The sequence below is a fragment of the Schistocerca americana genome, chromosome 3 (assembly GCF_021461395.2).
Source record: "Schistocerca americana isolate TAMUIC-IGC-003095 chromosome 3, iqSchAmer2.1, whole genome shotgun sequence".
Classification (NCBI taxonomy): domain Eukaryota; kingdom Metazoa; phylum Arthropoda; class Insecta; order Orthoptera; family Acrididae; genus Schistocerca; species Schistocerca americana.
In genome coordinates this window covers 181,949,249-181,966,746 of record NC_060121.1, presented here as the reverse complement: position 1 = coordinate 181,966,746, position 17,498 = coordinate 181,949,249, and the positions used below count along the sequence as shown (strand labels likewise).

The 17,498-nt window shown below is 44.1% G+C and overlaps 1 protein-coding gene across 1 annotated transcript in view; it reads left to right on the top strand.

Moving 5' to 3' along the window:
* The window catches only part of LOC124605960, a 661,483-nt gene that overhangs the window by 565,585 nt on the left and 78,400 nt on the right, over positions 1-17,498 (top strand). The window contains exon 4 of the mRNA XM_047137923.1: positions 7,884-7,984. Coding sequence (XP_046993879.1) covers positions 7,884-7,984 — 101 coding nt within the window. The remainder of the gene's footprint in view (positions 1-7,883; positions 7,985-17,498) is intronic.

Here is a 17,498-nt window from a genome sequence, read left to right as displayed (position 1 = left end):
TGTGGAAAAAGACATCGGCAAAGGAAATAGACGATAATTATTTAAGTATTTCTTGTCAGCCTTCTTAGGAGATGGTGTAACAACTCCTTACTTTAATGTGCCTAGAAAAATTCCCTGTAGCAGCGATGCATTATTTATATTACTAAGGACATTATCTCCCCATGAACCATGGACCTTGCCGTTGGTGGGGAGGCTTGCGTGCCTCAACGATACAGATAGCCGCACCGTAGGTGCAACCACAACGGAGGGGTATCTGTTGAGAGGCCAGACAAACATGTGGTTCCTGAAGAGGGGCAGCAGCCTTTTCAGTAGTTGCAGGGGCAACAGTCTGGATGATTGACTGATCTGGCCTTGTAACATTAACCAAAACGGCCTTGCTGTTGTGGTACTGCGAACGGCTGAAAGCAAGGGGAAACTACAGCCGTAATTTTTCCCGAGGGCATGCAGCTTTACTGTATGGTTAAATGATGATGGCGTCCTCTTGGGTAAAATATTCCGGAGGTAAAATAGTCCCCCATTCGGATCCCCGGGCGGGGACTACTCAAGAGGACGTCGTTATCAGGAGAAAGAAAACTGGCATTCTACGGATCGGAGCGTGGAATGTCGGATCCCTTAATCGGGCAGGTAGGTCAGAAAATTTAAAAAGGGAAATGGATAGGTTTAAGTTAGATATAGTGGGAATTAGTGAAGTTCGGTGGCAGGAGGAACAAGACTTCTGGTCAGGTGAATACAGGGTTATAAATACAAAATAAAATAGGGGTAATGCAGGAGTAGGTTTAATAATGAATAAAAAAATAGGAGTGCGGGGAAGCTACTACAAACAGTATAATGAACGTATTATATTGGCCAAGATAGACACGAAGCCCATGCCCACTACAGTAGTACAAGTTTATTTGCCAACTAGCTCTGCAGATGACGAAGAAATTGAAGAAATGTATGATGAGATAAAAGAAATTATTCAGGTAGTGAAGGGAGACGAAAATTTAATAGTCATGGGTGACTGCGACAGTAGGAAAAGGGAGAGAAGGAAACGTAGTAGATGAATATGGATTGGGGCTAAGAAATGAAAGAGGAAGAATTTTGCACAAGCATAACTTAATCAAAGCTAACACTTGGTTCAAGAATCATAAAAGAAGGTTGTATACATGGAAGAATCCTGGAGATACTAAAAGGTATCAGATAGATTATATAATGGTAAGACAGAGATTTAGGAACCAGGTTTTAAATTGTAGGACATTTCCAGGGGCAGATGTGGACTCTGATCACAATCTATTGGTTATGAAATGTAGATTAAAACTGAAGAAATTGCAAAAAGGTGTGAATTTAAGGAGATGGGACCTGGATAAACTGACTAAACCAGAGGTTGTACAGAGTTTCAGGGAGAGCATAAGGGAACAATTGACAGGAATTGGGGATAGAAATACAGTAGAAGACGAATGGGTAGCTCTGAGGGATGAAGTAGTGAAGGGAGCAGAGGATCAAGTAAGTAAAAAGACGAGGGCTAGTAGAAATCCTTGGGAAACAGAAGAAATATTGAATTTAATTGATGAAAGGAGAAAATACAAAAATGCAGTAAATGAAGCAGGCAAAAAGGAATACAAACGCCTCAAAAATGAGATCGACAGGAAGTGCAAAATGGCTAAGCAGGCATGGCTAGAGGACAAATGTAAGGATGTAGAGGCTTATATCACTAGGGGTAAGATACATATAGCCTACAGGAAAATTAAAGAGACCTTTGGAGAAAAGAGAGCCACCTGTATGAATATCAAGAGCTCAGATGGAAACCCAGTTCTAAGCATAGGAGGGGAAAGCAGAAAGGTGGAAGGAGTATATAGAGGGTCTATACAAGGGCGATGTACTTGAGGACAATATTATTGAAATGGAAGAGGATGTAGATGAAGATGAAATGGGAGATACGATACTGCGTGAAGAGTTTGACAGACCACTGAAAGACCTGAGTCGAAACAAGGCCCCGGGAATAGGCAACATTCCATTAGAACTACTGACGGGAGAGCCAGTCCTGACAAAACTCTACAATCTGATGAGCAAGATGTATGAGACAGGCGAAATACCCTCAGACTTCAAGAAGAATATAATAATTCCAATCCCAAAGAAAGCAGTTGTTGGCAGATGCGAAAATTACCGAACTATCAGTTTAATAAGTCACAGCTGCAAAATACTAACACGAATTATTTACAGACGAATGGAAAAACTGGTAGAAGCCGACCTCGGGGAAGATCAGTATGGATTCCGCAGAGATGTTGGAACACGTGAGGCAATACTGACCTTACGACTTATCTTAGAAGAGAGATTAAGGAAAGGCAAACCTACGTTTCTAGCATTTGTAGACTTAGAGAAAGCTTTTGACAATGTTGACTGGAATGCTCTCTTTCAAATTCTGAAGGTGGCAGGGATAAAAGACAGGGAGCGAAAGGCTATTTGCAATTTGTACAGAAACCAGACGGCAGTTATAAGAGTCGAGGGGCATGAAAGGGAAGCAGTGTTTGGGAAGGGAGTGAGACAGGGTTGTAGCCTATCCCCGCTGTTATTCAATCTGTATATGGAGCAAGCAGTGAAAGAAACAAAAGAAAAATTTGGAGTAGGTATTAAAATCCAGGGAGAAGAAATAAAAACTTTGAGGTTCGCAGATGACATTGTAATTCTGTCAGAGACAGCAAAGGACTTGGTAGAGCAGTTGAACGGAATGAACAGTATCTTGAAAGGAGGATATAAGATGAACATCAACAAAAGCAAAACAAGGATAATGGAATGTAGTCGAATTAAATCGGGTGATGCTGAGGGAATTAGATTAGGAAATGAGACACTTAAAGTAGTAAAGGAGTTTTGCTATTCGGGGAGCAAAATAACTGATGACGGTCAAAGTAGAGAGCATATAAAATGTAGACTGGCAATGGCAAGGAAAGCGTTTCTGAAGAAGAGAAATTAGTTAACATCGAGTATAGATTTAAGTGTCAGGAAGTTGTTTCTGAAAGTATTTGTATGGAGTGTAGCCATGTATGAATGCGAAACATGGACAATAAATAGTTTGGACAGGAAGAGAATAGAAGCTTTCGAAATGTGGTGCTACAGAAGAATGTTGAAGATGAGGTGGGTAGATCACGTAACTAATGAGGAGGTATTGAATAGAATCTGGGAGAGGAGGAGTTCGTGGCACAACTTGACTAGAAGATGGGATCGGTTGGTAAGACATGTCCTGAGGCATCAAAGGATCACAAATTTAGCATTAGAGGGCAGCGTGGAGGGTAAAAATCGTAGAGGGAGAGCAAGAGATGAATACACTAAGCAGATTCAGAGGGATGTAGGTCGCAGTAGGTACTGGGAGATGAAGGAGCTTGCACAGGATAGATTAGCATGGAGAGCTGCATCAAACCAGTCTCAGGACTGAAGACCACAACAACAACAACAACAACAAGGACATTTTTTATTAAGACAGAAGAAGTTTTCCGAACTCTGTTTGAGATACCATCAACACCACATGGGATGTTGTTTTATAGAATTTTTATATTGCTGTAAACACACAGTGCGTAGTGGGGCGATCCATTGTTGCAGAAATAATTCGAAAGCCAAGATCGCTTAAATACTGTTTACTGGATAACCGTTTTAAGCGCACTAAAGGTGCCATCATCGGATCTGAATGTAGCTTAATCCGATCTGAATGTAGCTTAATATTAAATTTTTATAATTCTATTAATTTCACTGAATAATGTTGGCGCTACTTCTAGCTGGCCAAAGTTTTGTGGAACGAAAATCTTAATATACTCTCTTGCTTCTTCAACCGAGAAGTTTAATCCTACTTTTGCTGCTACATTTAGAAAGTGACTGTGAAAAGTGCTAGCAACTTGTCAATTAGTTAGCTCATTTAGTGCAATTGTTGCGACGTAGAGTGAGCAGGGGCGCTATCGTGGTGCAATAGCACTGTCCTGGACAGCTTCCCACAACGCAGCGCCTCGACAGCCTTCTGTAAATAAACTGAAAAGTCAAAGAAACTGATACAACCCTCGAGCACGCAGAAGTACCATAACACGACGTGGCATGGACTCTACTAAAGTCTAAAGTAGTGATGAAGGCAGCTGCCACCATGAATCCTAGACGACTGTCCACAAATCCATAAGAGTACGAGGGGGTAGAGATGTTTTCTGATCAGCATGTTGCAAGGCATCCGAGATATGCTCAATAATGGTCATGCCTGACGAGTTCGGTGGCCAGCGGAAGTGTTTAAACTCGGAGGTTCCTGGAACCACTCTGTAGCAGTTCTGGACGTGTGGGGTGTCGCATTAGTCTGCTGCAATTGCCCAAGTCCGTCGGAGTGCACAATGGGCATGAGTGGATGCAGGTGATCAGAGAGGATGCTTAGGTACGCGTCACCTTTCAGAGTCATATCTAGACGTATCAGGGGTCCCATATCACTCCAACTGCACACGCCCCACACCATCACAGAGCCTCCACCAGTTTGAAGAGTCCCCTGCTGACATGCAGGATCCATGGATTCATGAGGTTGTCTCCATACCCTTACACGTCCATCCGCTAGATACTATTGGAAACGAGACTCGTTCGACCAGGCACCATGTTTCCAGTCATCAACAGTCCAATGTCGGTGTCGACAGGTCCAGGCGAGGAGTGAGGCTTTGTGGCTTGCGGTGATCAGGGGTACACGAGTAGGCCTTCGGCTCCGAAAGCCCATATTGATGATGTTCCATTGAATGGTTCGTAAGCTAACACTTGTTGATTACACGGCATTGAAATATTCAGCAATTTGCGGAAGGGCTGCACCTCTGTCACGTTGAACGATTCTCTGCAGTCGTCGTTGGTCCCGTTCTTGCAGGATCTTTTTCTTGCCGCAGCGATGTCGGAGATTTGATGATTTACCTCGTTCCTGATATTCACGGTACGCTCGTGAAGTGGTCGTACGGGAAAATCCTCATTTCACGGTTTTCAAACTTACTTAAGTCTTGATAACCTGTCATTGTAGCAGCAGAAACTAATCTAACAACTGCTCCCGACACTTGTTGACTTATATAGGCGTTGCCAACCCCAACGCCGTATTCCGCCTGTTTACATATCTCTGTACTTGAATACGCATGCCTATATCAGTTTCTTTGGCGCTCCATTTTATGTTCAGATCTTTCGGTAGTATGCTTCAGCGACGCTTTGCCCCTTACAAGCATAATCTGTCACTCCACATTAGTCCAGACCATGTCAGTTTCTGCCCCCCCCCCCCCCGCCCCCCGCCACACCTGTTCCACTGCTTGCTTTGGTGCATTGTTTAGGGGTCTAATCATGGGCCTGAAACAGAACAGTTGCAACATTTCAAATGGCTCTGAGCACTATGGGACTAAACATCTATGGTCATCAGTCCCCTAGTTGCAATATTTTCTTAACCGGTTTCGTTCTTTGTGGTGGCCATCTTTAGATCTAACGTACTTTAAAGACATGAAAAATGCCACATTCGAAATCGTAAAATAACATATCGTGTAGAAAAAGTAAGACCAACATGATTTGAAATAACGCAGCATTTATCCGTATAGCTGCAGCTGGTGGTGCACGGAATAATTAGATTATATCACGGTCGTTTACTACTGCTGGTGGCTAACCCTCCACGGTTTAAATAGAGTGGCAAAACGCGTGCTTATGCTGCGTAACGTCAATTTCATCTAAGGGGAAGATGTATTCAAATGAACGAATAAAGTTATATATATCGGGGATAGGCAAAATAAGTGGACAGAAGAACTAATGGGATGGTTGTGTTTGACGGTCAACAACGCGGGTAAGAGGTAAGGTACGTGTCACTCTGGACTATGCGTGTTCAGCGCGTACTAGGCATCAGTGCAGGTTACTTACGAGTAGTACACACTTCGTATTTGCATTCAGAGGCCGAGGTCAACGTGCAGCGAAAGACATAACAGAGTTCTAACGAGGGCAGACTGTGGGAGCCCGATTAGCTGGAGCATCAGATACCAAGCCACCAGCCGACTTGTTGAATGTTTCAAGAACAACTGTTTCACCAGTCATGACAGCCTACACAAAACACGGAAAGATATCACAGAGTAAACCTAATATTGGAAGCAAATCAAAGCTAAATGGCAAAGATCGTCATACGCTAACACGAATTATGTCATAACAATACAAAACTACGGCGGCTAAAGTGACTGCAGCGCTCAATAGCCGTCTTCGAGACTGCTTGTCTATCGGTATCGTCCGCCGAGAACTCCATAAAGCCAATATTCACGGACGAGTTGCTATACCGAAACCATTATTGACGACAACCAGCGCAAAGAAGCATAAAACATGTTGTCAGGAGCATAAATCCTGACGGCTGGTCAATGGAAACGGCTCACATGCTCAACGTTTTCGTTACTTCCAACATAGGGCTGGATGAACAACAGAGGAGCCTACAATCCTGATTGCTTAATTGCAGCGGTTAAGCATGGAGGTGGAAGTGTGGTGGTGTGGGCAGCCATATCATGGTATTCTGCTGGTCCCACCATTACTCTCAATGGCCGTGTTACAGCCAACGATTATGTGAACATTTTAGGTGACCAGGTGCAAACCACGTTTCAAATGTGTTCCTCAACAATGATGCCGTACTCCAGGACAATAATAACCCGTTCACACGACCAGGACGGCGACAATCGTGGTATGAGAAGCATGCAACTGAACTGCACTGTCATATGACATTATACGATCAGTAGTTTACAATAACATATCAGTTCGTTGATAATAATCGTATAAGCTAAAAAAAAATTCAAATTCAAAGCGCCAGTGGTAACCGAATGTCACCTGGTGGCAATGGTAGGTACTCTCAGGGACGCTATTTCCATAGAGATATTGTCAAGACGCCCTCACCCAGTGGGATTTACATTAGCTGCAGCTGACGTCAAGAGATGAAAGGGGGGGGGGTGTTCTACTCCGTTTAACGGGTGACGAATTAACCATCAGCAGCACTAAGCGACCGTGATTTCAGACCATTGTTCTGCACATCACCCTCAGCAGCCATATGGGTGAATGCTGCTTATTTTGACTCTTGGTCTTTCTTTTTTCGCACAATATGTTATTTTCTGACCTCCCTAATTAATGTAGCACTCTTTATATTTTTACAGTGCGTTAGATCTGAAAATGGCCAACATATAGGTCGAAACCGGTTATTATGTTTAAATAAATGATTATCAGAATCTTAATTGTTTTATTAATTGATAATTTATATGAGCTTGCTGTTAAAGGGCCAAACCATGTTATCTAAAATTAGGCAACATTTCCGTTGTCGACCTTTTTCAGATAAATTTTAAATGTGTATGAGCAGTTGCAGAACGCGGCAGACAGTGGCTATTGTCGTGTTCAAAATGCCGTAGAATAGGACTGATCCACGACTTATTTTCACTTTTCCCACTGTCATGTCGAATGTGATACGTCGGTCTTCGAGCATTAAAGCCTCCATTTCTCTTGTGATTCGCGGTTCTTCACAGGGAATTGGACCGTCACTTAATTCTTCATCATTCACACTCTTTTGACGATTGTGGAAGCGTCTACGCCACCCAGTCACTGTGTTGCCGTACGCTTCAGATACCCCAGCGTAGATTGTTGCAGCTCTGTGCCTCTCCAAATGCAGCTGAAGAATTCCTACTGGACGAGAATTCACGTTATCAGCTGGCTGCAGGATTTTTTGTGGCTCCTCCACTGTCTTGCTGCGGTACCGTGACGCGAGCATTTCATTATACATTGGGACTGACCGAAGGCATGCAGTTGGAAAGAAAAAAAATCGCATAACTTTTTCAAGGCAATAATTGAAACTTTATGAGTTCCCCTCTCGCAATCATACAGCGTTACTAGAATTTATACTTATTTGGCTCGTTTCTTGCTTGTTACAGAAGGACACTTACCGGACACGTACTTCTTGAGAGTGAAGTCTATCAACAAATCCAGCGACTATTGTGGTACTATGGACTACGATGAATACCTGAACAGCACGGTAAGAGTCTTCACCAACCTTCTTTTCGATACAGGCTACGAAACAGCCAAACGTTACTGAACCAACTGTCATGTCAATTTTCTGCTCTCTCTTTCAGTGTACTCAGTGCATAGTTCTCAGTATGTGATGAATACATCTATTCAGTACTAAGCTCTCATGTATGTATAAAATAATCGTGAAATACATAATGAGGCTATTTCAACACACACACACACACACACACACTTTATATATATATATATATATATATATATATATATATATATATATATATATATTGTATGATATGGCGTAGTCGTTTCCTTATAGTACCTGCTGCAGGGCTGCCAATACCTGCGCCAGAATTGATGGGTATTCACCTAGGTTAGTATAAGCAACGCTGTTGCCTTAACAGGCTCGCCAATGCCTTGGCGCCTTCCAGATGGTTATGGCGTCATCATTTGCTGTGGTTGAGCTGCCATTTAAGACACTAATTGTGATGTCGCTACAAAGAAATTTACCGATGATACTGAAACAAATGAACGAATTTTACAGTCCAGTCACATTTATGTGACACCACGTGTTCGACGCCATTGTGCAATATACACTCCTGGAAATGGAAAAAAGAACACATTGACACCGGTGTGTCAGACCCACCATACTTGCTCCGGACACTGCGAGAGGGCTGTACAAGCAATGATCACACGCACGGCACAGCGGACACACCAGGAACCGCGGTGTTGGCCGTCGAATGGCGCTAGCTGCGCAGCATTTGTGCACCGCCGCCGTCAGTGTCAGCCAGTTTGCCGTGGCATGCGGAGCTCCATCGCAGTCTTTAACACTGGTAGCATGCCGCGACAGCGTGGACGTGAACCGTATGTGCAGTTGACGGACTTTGAGCGAGGGCGTATAGTGGGCATGCGGGAGGCCGGGTGGACGTACCGCCGAATTGCTCAACACGTGGGGCGTGAGGTCTCCACAGTACATCGATGTTGTCGCCAGTGGTCGGCGGAAGGTGCACGTGCCCGTCGACCTGGGACCGGACCGCAGCGACGCACGGATGCACGCCAAGACCGTAGGATCCTACGCAGTGCCGTAGGGGACCGCACCGCCACTTCCCAGCAAATTAGGGACACTGTTGCTCCTGGGGTATCGGCGAGGACCATTCGCAACCGTCTCCATGAAGCTGGGCTACGGTCCCGCACACCGTTAGGCCGTCTTCCGCTCACGCCCCAACATCGTGCAGCCCGCCTCCAGTGGTGTCGCGACAGGCGTGAATGGAGGGACGAATGGAGACGTGTCGTCTTCAGCGATGAGAGTCGCTTCTGCCTTGGTGCCAATGATGGTCGTATGCGTGTTTGGCGCCGTGCAGGTGAGCGCCACAATCAGGACTGCATACGGCCGAGGCACACAGGGCTAACACCCGGCATCATGGTGTGGGGAGCGATCTCCTACACTGGCCGTACACCACTGGTGATCGTCGAGGGGACACTGAATAGTGCACGGTACATCCAAACCGTCATCGAACCCATCATTCTACCATTCCTAGACCGGCAAGGGAACTTGCTGTTCCAACAGGACAATGCACGTCCGCATGTATCCCGTGCCACCCAACGTGCTCTAGAAGGTGTAAGTCAACTACCCTGGCCAGCAAGATCTCCGGATCTGTCTCCCATTGAGCATGTTTGGGACTGGATGAAGCGTCGTCTCACGCGGTCTGCACGTCCAGCACGAACGCTGGTCCAACTGAGGCGCCAGGTGGAAATGGCATGGCAAGCGCCGTTCCACAGGACTACATCCAGCATCTCTACGATCGTCTCCATGGGAGAATAGCAGCCTGCATTGCTGCGAAAGGTGGATATACACTGTACTAGTGCCGACATTGTGCATGCTCTATTGCCTGTGTCTATGTGCCTGTGGTTCTGTCAGTGTGATCATTTGATGTATCTGACCCCAGGAATGTGTCAATAAAGTTTCCCCTTCCTGGGACAATGAGTTCACGGTGTTCTTATTTCAATTTCCAGGAGTGTATATCTAAACTGTATGATATGAGTGATTCTAAATGATCACTGACTGTCTGTGCTTCGTCAGAGCTCACTCTTTCGTACATTAGATATCACTAGTTTCTTGCCTCACAAGTTTATTAACTTTTGTCATGAGACTAAAAATCGAAAATATGAACAAAAGTTAATAAATTTGTAAGGCAAGAAACTAGTGATATTTAATGTACGAAAGAGTGAGCTCTGACGAAGCACAGACAGTCAGTGAACATTTAGAATCACTTATATCATACAATTAAGCGAAGAAATAAATATGCAGCAAGAAGGGCTCGCAAAGGGAATTTGTCTTGCAGATGTTTTTATCAGTGACCTATAAGGCCAGTTTTATAAAATTGAGTTGCGTCACAGAAATAATCGTTTATTGTTACAAATACGTCAACGATTCATATTTAATATGCAAATATGCGAACTTGAAGAATCTCTTTCTTGCATCTGAAAATTATGTAGTAGTATGGGATGAAGAGCCACTAATATGCAGATGTGGGTTGCAGCGGTGGGTCGTGGTGGGGGTGCAGGTCAGTGACAGCTCATGAAATTAGTATGAGAAAGTGGAACATTTTACTGAGATTCATGATACTACACTCGTAGCACTGTGGGAATGACACGCGGTACGCTGCTGTGGTCCAGGAGGCCAGCCATGGCGTCAGCGCCTGGAAATGCTGGCATCCAGGAGCCCACTCGGAGGTGCGTGCTCCAGAAAGGTGCCAGCGATGCGGGCGTCTACCGGAATTGCTGATGGAGATGAGAGCCCCTAGGGGTGAAACTTGCTCCTGTGACCAGAGAATCCTGGCCTCAGGACACCCCCACCAGAGCAGCAGGGCGAGTGCTACTGCTGCTGAAGTGAGCCCAGAGGTAGTTCACCAGTGGAAAGACGACAAGTCTGGGGAGGAGGACGTGGTGCCAGATGGTCCAGCAGTGTCGGAGCCCCAAGTCCGCTGTAGCTACTTGCTAGCCAATATGGCCCCTGCACATGGCATAGTCCTCTTCTTGTAGTGACTGCTGCAGGACTGCCAACACCTGTGCCAGAATTGATGGGTATTCACCTAGGTTAGCATAGACAGCCCTGCTGCCTTAACAGGCTCGCCGATGCCTTGGCTCCCACCAGCTGGTTATGGCGTCATCATTTGCTGTGGTTGAGCTGCCATTTTCCACAGTAATTGTGATGTGGCTACAAGGAAATTTACCGATGATACTGAAACAAATTAACGAATTTCACAGTCCAGTCACATTAATGTGACACCACCTGTTCGACGCCATCGTGCAATAACCACGTGCAGATGGCAGGTGCAACCACCAGCAATGCAGAGTATTTTAAGCGTGAAGGACGCGAAAAAAATGAAGTAGTCATAATGTGGAAATGCAGATATATACGTGACATCCAAGAGGGCATGATCATTGACTTTGGGCGCAAGGGTGGAAGCATTTCCGAAAGGGCTATATTTGTAAACCATTCACATTCCGTTGTGGTTGAAGTATACTGCCCATGGCAAAATGACACGAAGGCAGTTGTGGTACACAATGGGCTGTAGATGAAAGGTGTGAATGACAGTTACAGAGATGTGTACAAGTGAACAGACTAGCAACAGTTGAGCAACTACTCGCCCAGATGAATCAAATTGCTACCAACAGTATCTTCTCAAGGCTCGTTCACCGAACGTTACTGCTTATGGGATTCTGAAGCAGACACCTGGTTCTTGCACCCTTGCTAACTGGCGCCCTGAAGGCTGGAATTTCCTCTCCAACATCACAACTGGACGTTCATTGAGTAACGACAGGTGGCCTTTGCAGATGAATCATGTTTTGTGTTCCATCAGACAGATGGCGGTTGGCGTGTACAGCTCTGCAACAATCTTTGGAAGCCTCCAGACGGAAGGAGGGAGCATTATTGTCTGTGAAATGTTTTCGTGGCGTGATTCTGGAAGCCACAATTGATCAACACATGTAAGCATCTATCTTCGGGCACCAGGTCCACTCCTACATGCAGTGTACATGCATGGTTCAAATTCCACCAAGACGAGTTTACCATTCTCCTCTGGCCACCACACACCCCGATTTAAACCAAATCGAGAATCTGTAGGACCACCTCGATCAGGCTTTCCACACCATGGACCCTCAGCCATTCAATTTAATGCAGCTGGCCATGGCACTGGGGTCAGCATGGCTACACATCCCCACATGCCTCTCAGTACCTTGAAGAACGTTATTAGGTCTCTTTCTGTATGTGCACACTGCATAAGGTGGTTATTCAGGCTTTTAAAAACTGTTCACATTAATAGTAGGGGGAGAAATGGGTTCTATCCAAGTTTTGATACCAAATTTGTATGTAAATTAATTAAATTTAATTGATTTGTGAACTTAACTTGTTCTGCTAAGTAGTTTTTCATGTAATCCCCACTCATCCTCGCACCAAAACTCCCTTAACCTATTGTTTTGCTAAGTGGTTGCCCCTGAGGCTCACCTTCCCCTTCCTCCTCCTTCTCCTCCTCTCACCCCCTTCTGGGAAAAGTTCTGAGCCACTTGTCTCCCCTTCCCTCACCCAGCTTCCCCTCCGCCACTTGTGAATTGGTGGGAACAAGAACTCAGTCTGTGGCCACGCTGGATTAGCCGAGCGATCTTAGGCGCTGCAGTCATGGACTGTGCGGCTGGTCCTGGCGGAGGTTCGAGTCTTCCCTCGGGCATTGGTGTGTGTGTTTGTCCTTAGGATAATTTAGGTTAAGTCGTGTGTAAGCTTAGGGACTGATGACCTTAGCAGTTAAGTCCCATAAGATTTCACACACATTTGAACATTTTTGAACTCAGTCTGTGCTGGGTTGCTGGAGAGGAAGGACTAAAGATACAGTCTTTATTTACTTAATTATTTTGAGTTTTGGTAGGACATGTGTTCTTGGTGGTGTTAGCCTGCTGCTGGGTTGTCCTCCACACACACTCCTCTGCCCCCAACCCAATTTTCTATGTTTGTATGTTCACCTCGATGTTTGAAGGCTGACTTCTCTAGTCTACATACCGCCACCAGAGGGTGCTCGAAACTGCCCTACAGACACTCCCACTCCAGCCCCCGCTTGTGAATAGGCGGGAAAAAGGCTGGAGTGGAAGGTACTGTAACTATTTGTCATGAGAAATGTGTTCTATTTACGAGATGTTGGTGTTGGACAGAGAGGAGTATAATAAGCATATTAACAGTAAGCATTTAGCTGAGGACTGCTTCAACATTATAGTACGCTTAAGTGCAGAGCTGTGTAGCCCTAGGAGTGTGTGTTTTTGTTCCACAATCATTTCTCTCTTTCTAATACCTTCTTGGTATGGACTCCAAATACTAAAACAATACTCAAGAATTGATAGCACAAGTAATTTACATAAAATGTTCCAAACTTCTTCCATCTAGAGCTCCACAGCGCATAAACCATACATTTCTTCTTTTTCTTGACCATCTGTTATGTCACCACAACACTCTTCAATATCTCAGGCACATATATAAAATCTTCGCAGAACTGCAATTACGGTATTGGAATGAGAATACTGGTCCATATTCCTAGAGTCAATCTTTTGTGTAGATTTTGGAAAACGTGTTATGCTCTTTCTGAAAGCAAAATGTCGAAGTGTATTGATTACGTGGACTCAACTCGTTGTGTACCTTCACAGGATGTCGAATGTAGCGGGCATAGTGCCCTCCTACATCTGGTCAGTTACAAATTGACACCGAGCGAGGTGGCGCAGTGGTTAGCACACTGGACTCGCATTCGGGAGGACGACGGTTCAATCCCGTCTCCGGCCATCCTGATTTAGGTTTTCCGTGATTTCCCTAAATCGTTTCAGGCAAATGCCGGGATGGTTCCTTTGAAAGGGCACGGCCGATTTCCTTCCCAATCCTTCCCTAACCCGAACTTGCGCTCCGTCTCTGATGACCTCGTTGTCGACGGGACGTTAAACACTAACCACCACCACCACCACAAATTGAATTGGAGAAAATGTTGTAGGTAGGTTTGGTTAAACATAGAGGAGGAGTTACAGGATGCAACCACCTAGAGTGTAGCTCAGGATCCTTAGCCAATAGGTTCAATGAAGGGGCAGTTCGTTTGGAAATAGAAGACAGAATGCTGCTATGGATATTATTCGTTTGTTGGGGTGGTAATCAGAGGTATTGGTGAGATCTTCCACGAATGCGAGAATGAGACTAAGGGAGAGATGTACACTCGTAACAAAATCTTGCCGAATTTATAAAGTGTTTTGGCTAAGGAATGTAGTTTTTGCACCTCCTCTCTGCTGCTGGCTATTTCCCACACTACAAAATATTTGTGTCATGTAATGTAGGCAGCCCACATGTACATAGAAATAATTCAAAATCCAAGGAACGCTTAAATAATGTTTTCTGGATAACCGGTTTCAACACACTAAAGGTGCCATCATGGGATCCGAATGTAGCTTAACATTTAGAAACCATTTGGATATAACGATACATGAGGCAGACTAAATGGTTTATAAATGTTAAGCTACATTCAGATCCGATGATGGCACCTTTAATGTGCTGACACCGGTTATCCAGTAAACCGTATTTAAGCGATCTTGGCTTTTGAATTATTTCTACAACAGAGTGATCTCCCCACAACACACTATGTGTTCACTGTAAAAGATGTATATAGCACTCGCAAAGTAATGGAGGGGGGTGGTTAGCAACGATAGAGAAAATTGCTGGTAAAATTGCTAAATTAATGGAAGATAGGTAAAATTTTTCCCGAGGGCATGCAGCTTTACTGTATGATTAAATGACGATGGCGCCCTCTTGGGTAAAATATTCCGGAGGTAAAATAGTCCCCCATTCGGATCTCCGGGCGGGGACTACTCAGGAGGACGTCGTTATCAGGAGAAAGAAAACTGGCGTTCTACGAATCGTAGCGTGGAATGTCAGATTGTCAGATCCCTTAATCGGGCAGGTAGGTTAGAAAGTTTAAAAGGGAAATGGGTAGGTTAAAGTTAGATACAGTGGGAATTAGTGAAGTTCGGTGGCAGGAGGAACAAGACTTTTGGTCAGGTGAATACAGGGTTATAAATACAAAATCAATAGGGGAATGCAGGAGTAGGTTTAATAATGAATAAAAAAATTGGAGTACGGGTAAGCTACTACAAACAGCACTTTGAACGCATTATTGTGTCCAAGATAGACACGCAGCCCACGCCTACTACAGTAGTAGAAGTTTATATGCCAACTAGCTCTGCAGATATTAAAGAAATTGATAAAATGTATGATGAGATAAAAGAAATTATTCAGGTAGTGAAAGGAGACGAAAATTTAATAGTCATGGGTGACTGGAATTCGACAGTAGGAAAAGGAAGAGAAGGAAACGTAGTAGGTGAATATGGATTGAGGCTAAGAAATGCAACAGGAAGCCGCCTGGTAGAATTTTGCACAGAACACAACTTAATCATAGCCAACACTTGGTTGAAGAATCATGAAAGAAGGTTTCAGGTAGATTATATAATGGTAAGACAGAGATTTAGGAACCAGATTTTAAATTGTAAGACACTTCCAGGGCCAGATGTGGACTCTGACCATAACCTATTGGTTACGAACTGTAGATTAAAACTGAAGAAACTGCAAAAAGGTGGGAATTAAAGGAGATGGGACCTGGATAAACTGAAAGAAACAGAGGTTGTACAGAGTTTCAGGGAGAGCATAAGCGAACAATTGACAGGAATGGGGTAAAGAAACACACTAGAAGAAGAATGGGTAGCTTTCAGGAATGAAATAGTGAAGGCAGCTGAGGATCAAGTAGGTAAAGAGACGATGGTTAGTAGAAATCCTTTGGTAAGAGAAGAGATATTGAATTTAATTGATGAAAGGAGAAAATACAAAAATGCAGTAAGTGAAGCAGGCAAAAAGGAATACAAACGTCTCAAAACTGAGATCGACAGGAAGTGCAAAATGGCTAAGCAGGGATGGCTAGAGAACAAATGTAAGGATGTAGAGAATTATCTCATGAGGGGTAAGATAGATACTGCCTACAGGAAAATTACAGAGAACTTTGGAGAAAAGAGAACCACTTGCATGAATATCAAGAGCTCAGATGGAATCGCATTTCTAAGCAAAGAAGGGAAAGCAAAAAGGTGGAAGGAGTATATAGAGGGTCTATACAGGGGCGATGTTCTTGAGGACAATATTATGGAAATGGAAGAGGAGGTAGATGAAGATGAAATGGGAGATACGATACTGCGTGAAGAGTTTGACAGACCACTGAAAGACCTGAGTCGAAACAAGGCCCCGGGAATAGGCAACATTCCATTAGAACTACTGACGGCCTTGGGAGAGCCAGTCCTGACAAAACTCTACAATCTGATGAGCAAGATGTACGAGACAGGCGAAATACCCTCAGACTTCAAGAAGAATATAATAAATCCAATCCCAAAGAAAGCAGGTGTTGACAGATGTGAAAATTACCGAACTATCAGTTTAATAAGTCACAGCTGCAAAATACTAACACGAATTATTTACAGACGAATGGAAAAACTGGTAGAAGCCGACCTTGGGGGGGGATCAGTTTGGATTCCGTAGAAATGTTGGAACACGTGAGGCAATACTGACCCTAAGACTTATCTTAGAAGAAAGATTAAGGAAAGGCAAACCTACTTTTCTAGCATTTGTAGACATAGAGAAAGCTTTTGACAATGTTGACTGGAATACTCTCTTTCAAATTCTAAAGGTGGCAGGGATAAAATGCAGGGAACCAAAGGCTATTTATAATTTGTACAGAAACCAGATGGCAGTTATAAGAGTCGAGGGGCATGAAAGGGAAGCAGTGGTTGGGAAAGGTGTGAGGCAGGGTTGTAGCCTATCCCCGATGTTATTCAATCTGTCTATTGAGCAAGCAGTAAAGGAAGCAAAAGAAAAGTTCGGAGTAGGTATTAAGATCCATGGAGAAGAAATAAAAACTTTGAGGGTTTGCCGATGACATTGTCATTCTGTCAGAGACAGCAAAGGACTTGGAAGAGCAGTTGAACGGAATGGACAGTGTCTTGAATGGAGGATATAAGATGAACATCAACAAGAGCAAAACGAGGATAATGGAATGTAGTCGAATTAAGTCGGGTGATACTGAGGGAATTGGATTAGGAAATGAGACTCTTAAAGTAGTAAAGGAGTTTTGCTATTCGGGGAGCAAAATAACTGATGATGGTCGAAGTAGAGTGGATATAAAATGTAGACTGGCAATGGCAAGGAAAGCGTTTCTGATGAAGAAAAATTTGTTAACATCAAGTATAGTGTCAAGAAGTCGTTTCTGAAAGTAGTTGTATGGAGTGTAGCCTTGTATGGAAGTGAAACATGGACGATAAATAGTTAGGACAAGAAGAGAATAGAAGCTTTCGAAATGTGGTACTACAGAATAATGCTGAAGATTAGATAGGTAGATCACATAACTAATGAGGAGGTATTGAATAGAATCTGGGAGAGGAGGAGTTCGTGGCACAACTTGACTAGAAGAAGG